The sequence below is a fragment of the Gymnoscopelus braueri genome (assembly GCF_963280865.1).
Source record: "Gymnoscopelus braueri genome assembly, chromosome: 8".
Lineage (NCBI taxonomy): Eukaryota > Metazoa > Chordata > Actinopteri > Myctophiformes > Myctophidae > Gymnoscopelus > Gymnoscopelus braueri.
This window is the reverse complement of record NC_137609.1, coordinates 32,965,364-32,985,554: the sequence shown is the minus strand read 5'-3', so window position 1 is coordinate 32,985,554 and position 20,191 is coordinate 32,965,364. Positions and strand designations below refer to the sequence as shown.

The 20,191-nt window shown below is 38.5% G+C and overlaps 2 protein-coding genes across 2 annotated transcripts in view; one reads left to right on the top strand and one right to left on the bottom strand.

The window, feature by feature from the left end:
• The window catches only part of LOC308090780 (bromodomain-containing protein 8-like), a 34,346-nt gene extending 23,579 nt beyond the window's left edge, over positions 1 to 10,767 (bottom strand). The window contains exons 1-9 of the mRNA XM_080436045.1: positions 10,524 to 10,767; positions 8,969 to 9,068; positions 8,494 to 8,563; positions 8,207 to 8,256; positions 7,288 to 7,410; positions 6,854 to 6,934; positions 6,663 to 6,727; positions 6,249 to 6,394; positions 4,647 to 4,835 (exon numbers count right to left, since the gene is read on the bottom strand). Coding sequence (XP_080292171.1) covers positions 4,647 to 4,835; positions 6,249 to 6,394; positions 6,663 to 6,727; positions 6,854 to 6,934; positions 7,288 to 7,410; positions 8,207 to 8,256; positions 8,494 to 8,563; positions 8,969 to 9,068; positions 10,524 to 10,542 — 843 coding nt within the window. The 5' untranslated portion in view covers positions 10,543 to 10,767. The remainder of the gene's footprint in view (positions 1 to 4,646; positions 4,836 to 6,248; positions 6,395 to 6,662; positions 6,728 to 6,853; positions 6,935 to 7,287; positions 7,411 to 8,206; positions 8,257 to 8,493; positions 8,564 to 8,968; positions 9,069 to 10,523) is intronic.
• A 6,738-nt stretch (positions 10,768 to 17,505) lies between these two features.
• gng8 (guanine nucleotide binding protein (G protein), gamma 8) lies at positions 17,506 to 18,696 on the top strand (the record flags this gene model as incomplete). The annotated part of the gene is made up of 2 exons (XM_080436323.1): positions 17,506 to 17,601; positions 18,574 to 18,696. 2 exons carry the CDS (start codon positions 17,506 to 17,508, stop codon positions 18,694 to 18,696), a joined length of 219 nt encoding a protein of 72 aa, XP_080292449.1.
• Between the last annotated feature and the right edge of the window lie 1,495 nt (positions 18,697 to 20,191).

Here is a 20,191-nt window from a genome sequence, read left to right as displayed (position 1 = left end):
GAGAGGAGAAAGATTGACAGAGGATTGGAGAGAGGAGAGGAAAGAGGAAAGATTGAGGGGGATGGGTGAGAGGCGAGAGGGTTAAGGTCATTTTACTAACATACTGTGTTGTTGTTGTCAATAGTTTTTTGTTTTTTGTCAGAGATTTACACCGATGCAGTATTTGTGTGCGGAAAAAACAGTTTATTTATTTTTAACTATGATATGTACATCTACATGATTGAATGTTTATAGTTTATACCACAGTTTAATGAACTAGCAAATATCTCTAATGATACAAAATGGTGACTACTGTAAAATACGAACCCTTCTATACTATATTGTCACTAATAACTAACATTATCTACATAGCTTTGCACCAAAGAGCGTTCACATACATATTATATATATATATATTGGCCTGGGAAAAACATGCGTATACACTACCAAAGCACTAGCATTTAACTATGTACGTACTTGATTGTTAAGTGGGTGTTGAACATTTTATTAGTAAAATATAGTGTATTTTTTTTTTCCCTACGTAAATTTTTTGTTTTGTGTAGACGTATTGATATTGTACAGTGGTGATGGTGTTATACATTTTCGTGGAGAATGTTCAGATAGTTGAATTTGATATTGGGACATTTTGTGTGGTTGATTTGTTTTTGATGGTGTACTGGGGATGTAAAGCTGTGTTCTGCAAAACGTGTAGCTGGTCTGGCAATGTACAGTAGTATTGACATTGTTTTGTTATGGTTTAGTCATGGCATCGTGTATTTTGTTTTTGGGTAGGGTAGAGTGAACTGGAAAACCGTAAGCGGCAGCGGTGGCCTAGTGGTTAGAGGGGCGGCCTTGATACCGGAAGGTCCCTAGTTCGATTCCCCAATTCATCACATCAATCATGAATCACCGCTGAATAGCCCTTGAGCAAGGCTTCCATGCAGGGCCTGGCTGTAAATAAGTGTTAACTTAGTCCAACACCCTGGGTAAACAACAAACTTTGCTTTGCTTTGCTTTGCTTTGCTTACCATGGCCATACAATTAGGAATCTAATCTAATCTAATTTATTAAGCCCCCAACACCTCAGAAATAAGATGAAACCTGGGGGTTAGCCATACCTAGTGAAATCATTCTTAGACATTACATTACAATACCCTTACAATAAGTGCATTCATCATAGGCCGGGGACGAAAACTACTAGTCACCAGAAGTCGTAAGTACATTATTTTCTAAAAGGTTATTTTTCAAATAACCAAGTGTTTTCAATAATGCTATAGTGGTGTACACTCCGCTCTATCTACACTCTCTCTCAAACTCAAATAATTATAGTTTTGTAAAAGAAATCACTAGATGGATCAGCTCTACAATACCTACAGCTCCACTATAACATTTGTCTAAACCATTAAGGGAAGGGGAATTTGATCACCAGCATTTCATATCATACTATTTGGCACCCCTATCTGCACATTATATCATGGCAATAGAAATGTACAGCTAACACCTGGTATGACACCCCGAATGGTAGGTATTAGAGCACCCTGTTTATTTTTTCATCACCCTGGAATCACATGGGTATTGTTAGAGTTCAGTCATGTGAAAGTTAAAGTAATGTTAGAATTAAAGTTATGCTAGATGTCCCCCATAATGAACAAAAACATGTTCAAATTGACATAGAAAACGTACTATATAATGGGGGAGAATTGGGTCTGAACAGAATATCTTTTACAAGCTGGCATTAGTGTTCAAAAATGATTTTAATGTATCTATGTGCTTATAATAACGGTATAACAGTTTAAAGTTGTTATGAGGATTTGGGGGGTACAAATTGTACAACATTTGTATGGAAATACAGTGTAAAAACCCCTCAAAACTGTACGTAGGTACAGTACTTGAGTAAATATACTTGATAGCCATATAACTAGATCAAACAGACAGACAGACAGATAGACAGACAGACAGACAGACAGACAGACAAGACAGACAGACAGATAGACAGACAGACAGACAGATAGACAGACAGACAGATAGACAGACAGACAGACAGACAGATAGAAGGACAGACAGACAGACAGACAGATAGAAGGACAGACAGATAGAAGGATAGACAGATAGACAGATAGCCAGATAGCTAGATAGGTAGATAGATAGATAGATAGATAGCTAGCTAGATAGCTAGATAGATAGATAGATAGATAGATAGATAGATAGATAGATAGATAGATAGATAGATAGATAGATAGATAGATAGATGCTAGCGTGGGAATTTGTCACACATAGAGAATACATGGGCCATAGGCCCCGGACCTGTGGACCATAAAATATTATTTCTGTCTTTACTAACACCACTTGAGCTCAAAATACATTGACAAAACACCAGCTGTAGGTCATAAAGTAATAAAGTCCAGAACGAGATCACCATTCACAGAGTCCCACACAGCACAACACATGAATCCTTGTACACATGTACACACAGGCATACAGCTTTCTACTATGGCGATGTAAACGTATGTTTTCTCATGCCAATAATGCCCCTTTGAATTGAATTGAATTGAGAAACGGGTGACTGCTGTGCTGATGACATGTTGGACCACTCCTTTGCCAGTAGGTGTGAAAACCCAATGGATGGGGTGAGAACAATGATGGAGGGAGGGAGGGGGGTAATGGAATCCCCCTTTCATAGTTTTTATTACAAAAACCCTTGTCTCATTGAGCTTGTAGATTTGCTATTTTCATATAATTTTTACATTTTTGTATAATTATAACCATTATAACATAGGTTTCATGAAATGTGTTCATGAAATGTGTTACATAGAGTTAATGATTAAATCAAATACACTGTCTCCCTGTTTGCCGTTGTGGGCCTCTGAGAGAACAATGCTCAAAAAACACATCAGGTGTGAAAATGTCTCTGTCAGAGGAACCACAGACCATGTTCCTAGGTACTTCCAACCATTGGTTGGATATAATCACCCAGCATGCAATTGTGAACTTTGGGCATGTTTGGGGCTTAATAAGTTAGTTTTGAAAACAAATATATTGTTTAGGATAATGCATGGTGTCCCATTAAGGTTTTATCTAACGTAACAAAACATTAGAAGAGTGATAATGTGGTAAATTTTGGTATATTATTTTTAAAACCATGGGGTATAATGTTTGCGCATAGTGTCTAACCGTATCCTCTCTTCCAATTATCTCGCCTTGAGTCCTGTGCTTAGAATCCCCCTGTGGCGGGGATCAGTCAGACTCCAACTTTAATCACGCTCATCGCTACGGCAGTTGTTTTAATGTTATTAATGTTCTTAATGTTCTTAAATAGTTTAGAATAGTAGAATAGTAAAAAATAATCCTATGATATGACATGTGAAGTATGTATGGTAGTATGGTAAATTCTGATAGACCTATGTATGCCTGCAGTACCAGTGATGACCATTTAGTCCCCATATCATTATATCTTGTATTTACACTCTAGCGTGGTAAATTCTGATAGACATATGCATGCCTGCAGTACCACTGATGACCATTTAGGCCCCATATCATTATATTTTGTATTTATCCCCTAATGATTTAAATTCTGCAGTACCACTGATGGACATTATCCACCCCAGAGATTAATTACGATCCCCTACATCCAGTAGCTGTCATAAGAACGGAGGGGTTCACTCTATGATCATCACACAATCACGGATCACCCATACGAAGTTGTCGCACACATAGAATTACAGATCTACAGTATAAGGGGCCATAGGCCCCGGACCCCCCTGGTTGAATTAAAAAGCTGAGAAATAACCAGGTGTCAGCTGTTAGCTAACATTTGCCAGGTGTCAATTGGAAATGGCTACAGCTGTCAGCTGTGAACTGTCAAGGCTGGAGACAGTGACCACCCTGATTAATATGGAGAAGGGCTAAAGAGAAGGGATAGAAAAAAAGAGAAAAAAGAGAATTAGATTGAAAAAGAGAGGATTTAAGAATGCATTAATTAATGAACGAATTAAATAATTGGATTAAATTCTAAATATACCTATTCGGATTAAATCTATTTATAATGATGTTATTAATAGAAAGGCTATTTTTATGTATATATTAATAGATATATATATATAGATTAATATAAATAGAAATGTGCGCAACAGCGCCACCTATTCCCCCAGTGGCCATTAGGGTGTAATGAATCGCCGCATATAGGACACTACTTGTGGAACTTTGATGAAAGTAGTCTCGCCTAGCCAGGATACGTCTGGGGAAATCTAAATTCATTGCATGTGCTTGGATGCAGGAGAAAACCAGCAATAACAAACCTACGCCCACTGCTTTGAAAACCAATCCTGATTACCATCCCATATGAAGGAACGCCCCTGAAGTCCTTGCATTGGTTCTGTGAAGCTGTTATTCTTTACATTTCGGAATTGTTTCCAACCAGTTTTAGTCCATTAATTGAATTCAGATGTCACCAGACGTATCGGTAGACGGAGATCTCTGATCGTCTGGCTACGTGAGACTATGGTGAAGGTAATATAACTGTGCGGTATAAACCCTGACATTACTGGCATCAGATAAACCTTTAATGATCCCCGGAGGGAAATTCAAGTGTCGTACTGTAACAGGAACAGCAGCGAGAATGAAACAGAAGTACTAGGCACCAGATATGAATAGGTCCCTCTCAGTCATACCAGTCTAGAGGAACTTGCCGGTAGGAGACTGCCCTTCTTCAGTAGCTCAGACAGCAGGGGAGATGGTGGCGGTGTGGATTTCGGAACTATCAGCTTCTTCTGGATGCAGTCATCCAGTAGAGAGCCATGGTCGATCTCTCCATTTCCAGAAGGCTCAGCCAAAGCCATGAATCTTGCTGATCCTGAGGCCTGTGCAGGAAGTGGGAGCATTTTGTAGTATGCTGTTAGCAGCTGATATTACAGAACTCAGAAGCACTATATTTTCAGTATGAAGGACATAAAGGGATCGACTCTGATCAAAGTATACTTAGTTGCCCGGTGCCCCCCCTGTGGTTTATACTTGGTCTTTTCCTTTTTCCCCTCTACAACAAATAGGCCTGTCAAAATTATTACATCATCGTCTAATCGCAAAAAAATTTTGCATAATCGTTTTAATCGTTTCCATGTTAAAACCTTTTCACACATTTTCAAATATATATTTAAAAAAAAAGCAGAAATAGCAGATCTACAAGCTTCCAACACGTCAAGCTTGTAGATCAGCTATTTCTGCTATTTTTTACATGTAAAAAATGTAATTATTAAATGTCAATTTCTTTGTATATTTAAGTTATTTGTCTCCCCAGTGCAATTCTTTATTATGAAGCCTAAAAGGCAAACAGAATTTTATTTTGTATTCGTATGTTCCAATGTTCAATGTTAAACACACAATTAAATCGTTAATCACAATTATTTGAGTGACAATTAATCGTCAACTTTAAAGGGGTGTTTCACTTTCAAAAAAACTTTTGGTCATTTTATCATCTACTCAGGCCTTTGTGAACCCCCCAGACAGTTTTTAAGTTGCTTGATTCATTATTTAGATATTTGATATTCATTTTATCATGAACACGCCCCCTTCCTATACAAACCCATTATAACTTAAAACTTTATTTTAACCGTGTTAGATTCATCAAAAACACCCGTCCTTGGTTCTGGTGACTCATCCTGCCCTCCTAATGCGTGAGGGGGCCGTATTTTTTCAATTACTTTTTTCATTTATTTTTTATATATTTTTTGGAAAATGAAAAAAATTTAATACAATAAAAAAAGAAAAGAAAAAAATGAAAAAAGTAATCGGAAAAACACGGCCCCCTCACGCATTAGGAGGGCAGGGTGAGTCACCAGAACCAAGGACGGGTGTTTTTGATGAATCTAACATGGTTAAAATGGAGTTTGAAGTTACAATGGGTTTGTATAGGAAGGGGGCGTCTGATAAAATGAATATCAAATATCTAAATAATGAATCAAGCAACTTAAAAACTGTCTGGGGGGTTCACAAAGGCCTGAGTAGATGATAAAATGACCAAAAGTTTTTTTGAAAGTGAAATATCCCTTTAATTTGTAATGGTGACAACCCTAACAACAAATCTCTTCGGGGGAATGTTCACCTATTTTTGACATGCACAGAATAGGGACGCTATGTGGTATTAATATACTGTGTAGTGATGGGAATCAGTATTTTCATACCCAACCTGCTCTCCTTAGCTCTCATCCTTCCTTTATCTTTCAATCAATATGAGGAGCTTTCAAAAACCCTCTGTTTAGGAAGCAGTGGGTACTCACGTTCCTCGTGGTGACAGCATCCTCGGCCAGGCCCTGTAGCAGTGTGTCCCCAGGTGACAAGTCCAGGCCTGGCAAGTGGCACTCTGAGGGTGAATGAACGGTAACGCTGGGCAGTCGCTTTGGCATGTTCTTTAACGTCTGTCTGGCTGGATGGGCGACAGTGAAGCTGTCCTCAGTGATGCTGGTCATACAATTTACAGCTTTGTTTACTTTACCCTCAGCTGCTTCAATTAAGTTTATTTGCACAATGTTACAATATAGAAGAATACTGAAAAAGATAAATACAGTATGTTTTTTTTACATAAAGGAGAATTTGTGAAAGATTAGTTGAAAAATGTGTTGAAAGAAAATATAATATTATTTTTTATTTTTAATACAACAGTTATCAATAAAAAAGATTAAGTATAAGGATACCCTGATAGGCAGCATCAGTGGTCTTTCTTTTCAATTCTGCGTCCCCTTCCTCCTGTTTCCTCTTCCTAACAGATATATAAGTAGGATTCATATAACTGTACAGAGCTAAAGACAAAATATGCAAATGTATGGTTGTATCAATATTAATAAAACAAACATGAATGGCATATGAGCATCTTGTTGTCTCTTACTGTACGATCTCTTCCCACAACTCCTGTAGTGTGGGATCTAGATGGCCTGCTTGGATCAATTCAGCTTCTCTCTTCAGCTTTCTGTAAAAAATAAAAACACAAACATCCATTTAGTCCATTAGTCTTGTCAATCCCTTTTGATTTGATGAGGTTTGTTGTCTACATGATCTCACATACATCAATCATAACACTGTTACCAAACTTCCACTAATTCCATTGGTTTTAGGGTCAGTGAGTCTGGCTTTCTGGTCAGGAGAAGACACTGAAAATGAGCAATCTGTATGACCTAAAGCAGTGGTTCTCAAACATTTTCATGTCAAGGACCCCGATATTGATACACATTAGGCCACAGACCTCCATTAGAGAAGATGTTGTGCCAGTTTACCAAATCTAGATCTAGGTTTAAGTGGTTGAAGATATGGATTTCTCTGAACCTGTGCTTCTCCTGCGTTTCTCTGATCAACTTTTTCAGCTCGTCTATCCTCTCGGCTGTCAGCCGGCGTACGATCACATCCTCCACCGTCTCCACGACTTCACCTTTCTCCCCACGCTTACGTCTGACGACAACAGAAGCAGTGGTTAGTAGTGCAATACATAGAATTCACTGCCAGCACGTACAGTTGTTGTTGAAGTCCCTTGTTGTCACCCTTAACATGTCCTGTCATCTGGGTTAGATTTGTAATGTGGGGGGCAAATTTTCTTAACCACTTGAGCCTTATATACGTTGTCGTACAACAAATAGCTGATCTACAAGCTCACTATGAGTCATAATGTGATGCATTGTGGGCTTGTAGATCTACTATTTCTGCTACTTAATATATATATATATATATATATATATATATACAGATATTTATTAAATATATGTATATTAAATACAGATATTTATTAAATACTATATTCCAGAAAGTACTGTCTGCAGTAGCCTAATACTTATAGCCTATCAATATTGGGTTACTGCTGACAGTACAGTACAGTACAGTACAGTAGTTTATACACTACCAAATTAGTATACTATTGTAACAGAAAACTCTTGGCCAGCGAGCCAGGCCAGCTTCGCTTGCTGCTCCCCTCTGAAATGAGCAAAAGATGTCATTTGTCTCCAAAGGATTGAGGGTGGAGCAAGCATGCAGCAATAGCACAGCTACAGTACAGTTAATTCACCATGCAGTAAAAAAGGTGTTTACCTCTGTATAGCAAACACACATCTAAGCTACTCTAGTTAGAGAAAATGTAAAGGCTAAAGCCTAATTTATGCTTTGGCATATGATCGTGTCACTTGATGAAAAGCACTTTTCTTTAAGCAACATGGTCATAGGATGATTTATAGATCAGGCCTGAGAATAGGCTCACTTTGGTGCTTCAGTCACTTCCAGCAGCTCAGAGTACTGGGAGGCGCAGTGCTATGACAGAGGGAAGAAAACAATAAGAATTCAACATTCAGCAATTTATTGCAAATTGTAATTCAACAACAGACCTGATGTAAACGTTTGCTTAACTCATCAAGCCCCACATTCACTCAAGTTTTTGCATTTCTGTAGTTTTATTAACAGGCTTTGTAGACTATTTTATTTGTGTGTCTAGGGTCTATTTTTGTCTGACCGATTTTAGTTCCCTGTTTGTATCAAAATCGAACATACCTTTTGAGAAAACCAATCAGGTGGTCGTCCAGGTTCTGCGAATGGTTTGATAGCTCGACTGACAGACACCCTGTTGAGTTGAACAAATGTCAGCTTAATTAAGAGTGCAGTAGGCTGTAGTGCATCATATTCACCAGCAGATCAAAACAAATCAGAAAAGGTACCACGTCATTATGGAAAGGGCACTAAGGCATCATACAACATTATGCCTGCTGATACGCAACATTACATTAAACTGTCCGATTTTGTTACGTTTGCACTCCGACAGAGAAAGAGGATAGATACATTGTAGACAACACCCCATCACACGCACACACACACACAATTTATTTTTATTTTTGCCACCCATTTATGTTACAATACAGAGTTTTAATAATTAAAATAAAATAATAATAAAACAAATTATTATGCAAATAGAAAATCTGTCTTGAGAAATTCACTTTAAGGCTACAACGGTTGGCAGCTGATTCAATACCAGTTTTGGTCTCCACTTTTCATGACAGACGTGGCCAGACACAGTTTCTCCCTCACTGACCATGGTTCAGTTGGTCCAACAATGGCAAGCAACTTGTGTTCTGGGGATGGAAGGACAAAACGTTAGCTCAATCCATCCCTGCAACAGGAGACTGGGGAACCGGTGGTATTGGTCAAACAGATACAGGATAGGTGGGCACTAGGGACATCTGGGCACCCAGATGTAAAATTGACTATTTTGTCCAAAACATATTTGAAAAATATTAATAAAAAATATGAATATAAAGTATACGTGATGTGAACATGCACGGTACATCATTACCAGACTTAATTTGATACTTGAACTTCTTGTTTATGCCCCAAAATGACTGGATATACAGGTTTTTGTAGCAAATTGTAGTAATTGTAGAAATATTAGACCTTAATTGTCGAATGTTTAAGCATGTTCTAATCATGTACACTTTACTTTACTTAAAAACATTTTCCTCTTTTTTTTTCTTCTTTTTTTTTTACATTTTGGAAAAAATATCGAGGTGCCCACTTTTCCTAGGTGCCCACCTATCCTGTTACCCAAGCATCATCAACACCACATGTTCCATTCATAGCCATTCCCAGGGTTTCCGGCCTTTGTCAGACATTAATTATCAAAGTTTGAATACATTGTGTCAACTGATATTTTAATGTCAGCTAACAGTTACTGTTCTTCTGAACCACATCTCGTTATGCTACTAGCATTGGTACAGATAGCTACTACTACAGAATGGCAGAAGCATTGGTTTTCACTGTATCAGTGAAGCGCTATAGCAGCATTATTGCGTTGCTAGTCATGGATGAACTTCAACCTGATCTTTGCACTTCCTCCATTTACGGCCAGTACATCTACATAAACGTTCAAATGTCAATGCTTATCCCATGGCCACGGATGTTGCAATTATGTACGGCCTCTCAAAGGTACCCGTATCTTCCGTATTGTTCAATAAAAAGCATTTTAATCCGATCGGTGGCCATTTTCTCCGTATTTCCTCCATATGCTTTCAACTACGCGACCCTATCGGTTGGGGGATGTACTGCACTCTGATACATTATAACTCTATGAGAAAATGGCCACCAATCAGATTAAAATGCTTTTTATTAAACAATACGGAATATACGGGTACTTCTGCGGGCCCGTACATAATTTTAACATCCGTGGCCATGGGGTAAGCACTTTATATTTGAAATTTGAACGTTTATGTAGATGTACGGGCCATAAATGGTCAAGTGCAAACACCAGGTTAAAGTTCATCCATGACGGTCGTGACAGACGACCGTCGTGTGATCCATGGCTACTGTGTATCGAGCTGTCAACTGTAGGCTACACAGCAGCAGCATGAGTCCTGATGACACGCCGTATCTTCCTCCATTCACTTTACTGTATGAATCGGTGGCAGACAGTCATGCAGGAACTTGGTAGCAACACAACGTTACCAGGTAGAATTGTGTGTCCACGATCGCGTTCTCTTTTATTTCTTTTTTCTTCTTTTTTTTTCCACAAGCGAACTAACAATGTTACTCACTTCCAACCCCGCTCGCCATCTTCGTATTATTATCATTCCAAGCTCCCACTCATTCTTCTCGCAGATGATCGAAAGCCTACAATCGCCAGCATTATCATCAACAATTCGAAAATGGTGCCCGGAATAAAATTATATAACATGGCACAAATCCGTATACGTTATGTAATAAAAGCTTTCTGATCAGCGGCTAGACTTCTAGACAAGTGGCTGGTTCTTCTTTTTTGATGAGGAACATGGAAATACCGTTCTGTTTCTGGCTGTAATTCGGTCTTGTTGTAACTGGTTTGAATCCAAGAACACTCGCCCCAAAACACGCTCGCCCCAGGTCAAATCCGGCGACCTCGGAACGGTCGCCACCAGGCAGGTATTCCTAAACATAACCTCAGTAAAACTATGCCTAAACCTAACCTTATTCCTAATATTAACCTCAGTAAAACTATGCCTAAACCTAACCTTATTCCTAAACACAACCTCAGTAAAACTATGCCTAAACCTAACCTTAATATCCTAATCTTAACCTCAGTAAAACTATGCCTAAACCTAACCTTATTCCGAATCCTAAATGTAACCATAATGTAAAACTATGCCTAATAACCTTATTCCTAATCTTAACCTCAGTAAACCTATGCCTAACCAACCTTATTCATAATCTTAACCTCAGTAAAACTATGCCTAAACTAAACCTAACCTTATTACTAATGTTAACCTCAGTAAAACTATGCCTAAAACTATCCACATTCCTAATGTTAACCTCATTAAAACTATGCCCAAACCTAACCTTATTCCTAAACGTAACCTCAGTAAAACTATGCCTAAACAACCTAGCCTTATTCCTAAACCTTAGAAAACTATGCCTAACCCTAACCTTATTCCTAATCTTAACCTCACTAAAACTATGCCTAAACCTAGCCTTATTCCTAACCTTAACCACAGTAAAACTATGCCTAACCCTAACCGTATTCCTAACCATAACCTCAGTAAAACTATGCCTAAAACCCTAACCGTATTCCTAACCATAACCTCAGTAAAACTATGCCTAAAACCCTAACCGTATTCCTAACCTTAACCTCAGTAAAACTATGCCTAACCCTAACCGTATTCCTAAACTTAACCTCAGTAAAACAAATACAAGACTACAAGAATGGCTGGTCCGCGAAAAAATTGGGGGCGAGTGTGTTTTTGGGCGAGTCTTCCGGTAAACACTACTTTAACTTGAGGGGGTTTCAGCTCAAATGCAAGGATGCCCCCTGAGGGAAAAAAAACATCGCCAGAGCGATTCCTGCTGTCGTGAAGGGTCTCGTTTTGTTATTAAATTAAAGGCGAATAATATCAATAATAGACGCCTTGAATTTTGAGCTTGACGTTGCAGACTGTTATTTTATTTTTTGGGGGAAAGCAGCTATATGTGTTCGTACACGCCCACATTCAGTGATGATGGTACATCCCTGAATGCTGTTGAATATTTTCTGAAGTTTATTTGAAGAAGGATAAGGGGGGGGGGGGGGTCGTGAACTGCCCAGTAGCCTAAAGAAGGATGTCTTAAATTGTTATTATGTTATTATATAGTTATGATACTACTACTACTACTAATATTACTAATAATACTAATAATAATAATAATAATAATAATAATAACAACAATCATGATCTAAAAGAAAAAAATATTTTTCATGCTTGTCATTTTATTAACAGCTTGGAAGGAATTTTTCAATGTGTGGAAAGACAGGGGGAAATTACAATTAGAAGGACAACAATTGAGTGAAAATGGAGAGCATTGTTAAATGATTAAATGAAACTGTGTGTGAATAAGTAAGCCTACCCATATACTGTATTGACTAACCCTCCTGATAACAAGTCTGCATGAGAGTCCCTCTTCTTTGCTTTTACTACATGCTGTGACATGGCCTCTGTCATAAATTAATAATATGAAAGGGGGGGTGGATATATTATGTTTATTGATAGGGAGAGACAGAATAATGCAGGAAGAGAGAGAGAGAGAGAGAGAGAGAGAGAGAGAGAGAGAGAGAAGGAGAAAGGGAGAGAGAGAGAGGGAGGACTCTTAATCAACAATTGTTTTCACCCCAATTACTTGCATAGAATGCATTGCATTCTATATTTTCTTTAACCCTTTGCTTTTACCTCTAGAAAGATGACACGACATCCAGCTGCCTTTCTCCTCTCAGGGATGAAAGCTCCATGCAATGCTCTCATCTTTTCTCCCTTGTATGATATCCAGGGGAAAATTATATCAGGGACCATTTTCATCACAGGTATGTAATCACTTACACTCCAGCGATTTAAACTATTGTCAAATACCACTGACTTTTTTTTAAATACACTGTGTCCTAAGGCTGAAGAAGTACAAATGAAGTAATACTTGGTCGGCCTCAGTCAGGCTTAAATCATTCAATATTTAAACAATGTGGGTACAGCTGGGACTGAAGGCCCTGATTGTAGTGATGAGGATTCATATGAGATAAAGGCAACTTCCTGTGGTGAACACTTCAGAATGCACCAATCCTCATGATGACAATGACTCAGCCATTGCAGAGAATGAGGGAGAAATCCGTGGCAACTATCACCACTATGATTTCATCCATATGCAGTGGAATTCATGTATATGGCAAAACAAGGTCCACGGTATGGATTGGTAGAAACCTGTCTAAACCATATTAACCACAACTTAACATCCCTATTCATGGGGGCGAACATTCTGCAAAAATAGCCGATCTACAAGCTCACAACGCATCACAATGTGACACGTTGTGAGCTTATAGACAATATAATTATTACAATATAATCAGAGATTTGGTGTGTAGGTGGGAAAAAAGGAGGGGGTCCAATATATATCCCAGGGGTACTCCAGTCAACAAAGCATATAGGGTTTAAGCAGGTAGACAGTTAATGCAGGGAAACAAATGCTAATGAGGCATTTGACCTTCAACTCCACAAGGCTACTTTGCCCCCTGCTGTTGTGTGACATGTGATGACCCAGCAGCCTGATAGAAGATGACTACCAGCATGACGTCTGTCTGCACAATGCCTTGCCATTTCCTATTAATAACAAATAACAAAAGCACGTGAATTTCTTGCATATACCTGCCCAACAAGTAGTATTATAAAGATTTGTATACTGTATAGTAATGAATTGTGTATACTTATTTGAGTCCCCCAGGGGTCTGACTGTACTCGACTCTTCAACAAATCTCTTCACCGAAAATAGCCGATCTACATGCTCACAATGCCTCGCAGTCGCAATGGAACCCATTGTGAGCTTGTAGATCTACTATTTCCGCGGGTTGCCCAGAAATTCAAGTTCAAGTTTATTATGTCCCAAACTGGGCAATTTATGTTACAGCAGATAGTAAGAAACTCCAACACACAGTAAACATACATACACAAGACACACATAGACATAGACATAAGAATAGGAATGCTATAGGGTTCATGCGGTTAATCTATGATTGTGTACGGTTAAATACAGTGTAATAGGATAAATGCATGGTGAACTTGCACAACAGCTACCACAGCACAATACTTTATGTTCTGAGAAAACTTCATGCATGTAATCAAGACCTGACAATAACCCCAAACTGCTGAACATATAGTATTGGATATGTTGCACTGAAGCAAAAGTCCTGGCGCTATTATTGTCCTATATAGTGGTACTGTCGGATGAATATTAGAACATAATGTTATGCAAAAGATGATGTATGAAGGTGACATGTATTTACGACACTATACTGGCACAGTGTACACTGTACAGTATGTGGTTGAGGGGGCACTTTTATTTTTAAATCTACTCTCACAATAAGTTGTGGCAAATGTTGTGTTGTGTTATTCACGGATATCCTATGAGCCTCTATCTGTAGCTATCACATTCAAAGCAATTGCAGAAATTACAGTTATTGTCTGAGTGTGCATTCAAAGGGAAATTAATTAAAGTGAAATGGAACACAGATTCATTCTCTGGAGATCTCCCATCTCACAGCCCGAGGCTCCCTACAGTAGTGCCATGGTGCTGTCAGCTCTCATGATCAGCTCTGTGCTACATTGTACAGTACCTACGTACCTACATTACTTAATGCATTTACATTTTTACTAAAGATGGAAAACTATCTCACCATATTTGTTGTGACAAGTATGTTAAAAAGTAGTTGAATAAATAAAACCAACCATTTTGCAATACACATTTTAGTTGTATCTATTTCTAGGTTTATTACAACAAAAATATTTACAATTGAAAATCGAATCGTAACTGGACAGTTAAGAACTGTAAATGCTCTGTTTCAATCAAAACACAAGCTTGTCATGGACTCTCATCGAAGTTGAATAGAAGTGGTAGACTGAGTCGGGAGAGGAAGGTCACACCACATGTTGCCTGCACAAGAGCCCAACATGGGGCAGAACCAAAGCTAATTATTTGAGGAGGTAACCTATTCACGCCCTCACCTCCTCTTCTCTGCAATTAATCTCACTTCATTTGAAAGTGCAAGTGCATGTGGGGTACCTGCAGGTTCAGCGGCACACAGATCTTCATTCTAAGGAACCCCCACCTCCAGTAGCTGTCAGACAGTTCTTCTTGTGGTAAGTGAAATTAATCATCAGCTTTCACAAAGGACAGATATATTTTTCTTATCAATCTCTTGTGAATCATTGAGATATTGATGCTTGTGCATACATCATTTCTGTTTTAACAGCTGATCATGTATTATGAAAATGTATACATAAAGAACAGAATAGTGTTGTCTTTTAATGTTGCAAGGGATGGCCAGAATATATAAAACCTATGGTGCATTGTTGTTGGCCGAGAATGCTTTTTACTGCTCTCTAAGTGGTCAGTGAGTCGAGGCTATACGAAATGGGACGTTGCTAGTCTAAGCGATTGATCAAGAGAATATAGGTGGGTTAGACCAGATGTGAAATATCATCACTCCAGTATGCATATGATTTAAATTGTAGTTTGCTAAGTGTTTAAGTGTGTTATTTAACGTAAAAGCAAAAAAAAACAATTGTGGACAGATGACAACTGCAAAGTGTTGCACGGACAGATATTACTTAGATGTATTTACATTATAGGCTAAGTGGATAGACACCTCTGGGGAAACACCCTCCCTCCCATCACCTCCGCTGAGACCCACCCTGTGCCACTTCCAGCTGAGACCCAGTGAGGAGAAATAACAAGCACATTTGAAACAGTGTTTCATCACTGCAATGGCTATGCCTTCAATGCATCAGTTAGTTCCTTACTAACACAGACACAGAAGGGAATAACATACAAAGGAAAGTTACGCACAAAACAAAATTATGACAAGACAAGACTCTGGGAACAATATACATTATATAGCAAAGTGTCTGGGCTACATGCAGACAATGGGGTATCCTAATCTTATAGGCGCTGTAAATAATACCCCCCATATTCTGATAGTTCAGTAACAGGGCTGAACTATCCCTGCTCTTTAATAAACAGAAAAAAAGCTTCAATTTGATCAAGTAACGGGGATACCCCTGTTACTGAACAACCACACTATAGCAATGATAATTATGGGAGCTATACATTTAACACTTATTTTAACAAATGAATATCACTTGCACCCCTTTAAGAATGGTTTATTTGTTTGGAAACAAAAGAAGTATTTTCCTACTTTGTTTTAGCCGTTTCTTCATTTCCCCAGCAATTTTGTTGTTGTCAGTTCCCCCATGTGTACTGTGGCCCCTGTCACTGCCAACCCCCACTGTTGGTCTGGGGAGGGCGTAGAGCAGTGGTTCCCAAACTGGTGGTCGGGACCCCCAGGGGGGTCTCCAGAGGATTTTGGGGGGTCCCCAGATGATTAGCTTAATGTGCAACATTGTTTTCCAACATGCAAGTGTATACAGGGTATCTTCTATATCTTCACATTTCTAAAGTAACTTTTTGATACCTCTAAAATAAAATAAATAAGCTAATAAGACCATTACTACGTCAAAACAAAGTAACAAACTATACTATAAAACATTGTCAAACATTGGAAGGAGGCAACATTTTTAAAAATAGCTGATCTGCAAGCTCACAATGCCTTGCATTGAGGCGTTGTGAGCTTACATGTAGATCAGCTATTTTCACAAAATGTATCTGTGGAACTGAGAAATTTAACACCTCAACTCCTACAATCCCAAGTGCTGGTCAGGGTGTGGGGGTTCCCCATTTGAACTGGTTCCCCAGTTCAAATATGATTATTTTGGGTGGGTCACAGCCTGAAAAGTTTGGCAACCCTTGGTGTCGACACCCTCCTGAGACCAACAGTGGAGGCACGTGGTTGTCTACACTGTACTGTATACAGACAGCCAAGTGACTCCTCCCATACGCATGGAGTCACCAGCTGTTTATTTTCACCTGAGAACGAGGAGTGTCAGTTGGAGAGCATGAAGGTACATCATATCTACGCCAGACCAACCAGCAGGGGTTGCTAGTGCAGCAACAAAGACACAATGCACACTCCACAAACAAAAACCTTGTGTTGGTTGGAGCACCTGGGTGAGCTGTAGGCCCCGCCCTACTGAGGGGACTTGAACCTTATTTTCCTCAAATTTTAATACTAGGTACAGGTATTAGACTAAATTAGAATATCAAACACATTTATTCGTTTTTTCTGAATTGAAGATATATATCTTCCTATCAAAAGTGTTCTCCTGGGGTGCCTGGTGGCTCAGCCTGTTATGAGGACGGGAGTTCAAATCCGACTCCCGAATGTCTCTCCTCTCTCTGCCCTTGGTTTCCTGCATTTCTACACTCTCCTATCTATCTATCTCCTAAGTAATAAAAATGCTGAAATAATAACAACAAATGAAAAGTGCTGTTCTGCTGCTGTTTGAGGGGCACCATACAGAAAAAACAATTAAAAAAATGTCACCAAACTGACACAGTAACACTTTTATGATCACTTCAATCTTGTCATCTGATACAGGTTCACTGACACAGAGAGTCAGCATGCAGGGAGTCAGCATGCAGTCTAATGCCAATATCAATATGGCCAAGATTGCAGAAGCCCGGAAGACCGTGGAACAACTGAAACTGGAGGTGAACATAGAGAGGATGATGGTGAGAGATGGTCAGAGAATTGATCTGTTTTGTTATTTATATTTCACACATAAATGCAAAAAGTTGAATAATTCTGCACATCACTTCCACAGCCCTCTTAAAGAGGTAATGAGTAAATCAATCCTGTAAATCCAGTCCTGGTAGCACCAATAGGTTACACCTGCATGTACAATAGTGACAAATCCATGCAGCTCAAGTCACTCTCATAGAGTGCAGAAGTTCGGTAACATTTTAAGAAAATGCAAACACAACATCTAAATCACAACATTCATAAAAGTAAAGCCAATAATGGAGAATTGTTGTATGTTTATGTACGATCAATCTGGTAGCCTATTCAGTAAAAAAAAAAAAAGGTACAAATATTATTTTCCCTTCGTTTTTGCCTCTCGGGGCACCACCTCCTTTTTTGTGTAAAACAGGAACTCGGTTTGGCTGCTCGATCCCCTTAAGAAGGAGGGGTCTTGGAATAGATCCTTTGGGGACAGAGGTTAATTAAAGTGTCATGAAAGTTTAGATTGTATGCTGCTCAATGAAAACCAGTCATTCTCGTTGAGTGGAGCAGTCATGCAACAAAGTATAGCTAAACCAGCCCATACACAGTCAAATCCATAGTGTTAAAGCGGCACTATGTAACTTTCTTTGATGAATAACATTTTATTTTGTCCAATCTGTATGGTAGAGTATGTTAATACAACATAACTTATACAATTGGGGTGATTGTATTTTGTCTCCCTGTTCTTATGTTGAGACATTTAGATCGTGTCAAAGGTCATGTCTCACCTAGACACAGGATCTGACACGAATTTATACCTGATGGTCAAGATTACATTTATTCCCTGAGCAAGCAGGCAGGCTCCATTAGCTCAATGGTAAAAATGTCAGCACTTGCACATGCAGGAAACCAGGATCAAATCCAGGGTAGAAGAGGAAAGTTACATAGTGCAGCTTTAATTAAATGTAACTTTTGTACAGGTTTCTAAAGCGGCTGAAGATTTGATGGCCTACTGTGAAGAACAAGCCAAAGAAGACCCTCTGATGTCACCGGCGACACCAAACCCCTTTAGAGAAAAGAAGTTATTCTGTGTGATATTATAAAAAAAGGGTTGAAAGTGACTTTAAAGGCCCAATCAGTGATACAAACATACCATGAAAAATCAAGAAAAAAAGAATGAGTGGAGTCATGTTTTTATTCTATCTAGGTCATGGATCTTCAATAAGTAGTCCAGGGGGGTCAAATTGACTAAAGGGCTACCAAGTTTTGTGTGATAGGAGTCTTTTTTTTCTTCTCCCCTCCACCCAAAAACTATTTAAATGTATGAAAATACTCATTAACATGAATCTAACATATGATTAGTAATAAGTTAGCATACGTTTTTTTTATACAATTAGGCGGTGGGGTTCCCTGCTTTGTGCTTGGGGTCCTTGGCCTGAAAAACATTGAAGACCCCCAGCTCTTGATAGAAGGACTAACGTTAGACAGAGAAAAACCTACATTTTGACTTATGTGGTAATACAGTTTTAATACTGTGGTAAGAGAAGTTAGATTTAGATAGTAAGAGAAGTTAGATTGGGCCTTTAAAAAAACATACTGATAACCATCTTTGATATTTTAGAGACTATAGAATTCAGTCTGTACTATTGTTAAAACAGGACAAGGGCCCATCATTTCACCTTTGTTGTATATAACATTCATTTTACTCATTTGTATTTAACCCATTCCCATACATGAATGTAGACATTGGGAACTAGCTGTAACTGACGAGTGATTGTTGATTGAACTTGATAATAGCTGCAATAAAAAAATCTTTTTAAAGCAAGTGCAAAGTTCATTTTAAAAGTGGCCGATATGACCACTCCCTCTCCCTGAACACACAGAGTGAGTTTATATATTAACTCAGATGCACCCTAGGGTCACAGTCACTTCTCTGCTCCATAACGGTTGACGCTGTGCACTGTAATAGTAACATTTAATAGGATATACAACATAAGGTATGTTTAGGTCTCATCATTAATTGGGTGTAAATGGAAGTTATTATAAAGGAATCAAGGATGAAATAAATGATGGGTCTATTTGAACCACTTTTAACCTGGTGCCCTTACAGGTATGTCAGTATAAGTGAAAATGTCCAAACATTTCCAAACACTTTGCTGATCTACATGCTCACTTGTAAGCTTGTAGATCTGCTATCTTTATTTTTCAATATATTTCTATAATATTGGTTAAAAAGCTTTCAGATTCCCTAATGAACAATCTTCCAAATGTCAGTGAACATCTCTCTCTCACAACATTTTGTAGTGTAGTAGTGCTGTATGTGAATGTTTTTTTTTGTTTTAAAAATTATAATACATAAAAGAAAGATGCACCCTCAAAATGACAAGGACATAATAGTCTCACACGTTTTATTTTAATTTGTATTCATCCTATCTAATACATAATTAATCCAAGTGCAACCCCATACCCATTTGTTTGTCTTCATCTCATGCTTAGTTGCTCCCAAGCAGAGGGCTTGAAAAGCCCTGATAATTATGGGCAGGGCTTAGATGATGACCTCAGCACAGGTTGACAACAGGTGTGTGTAGTTAGTACAGA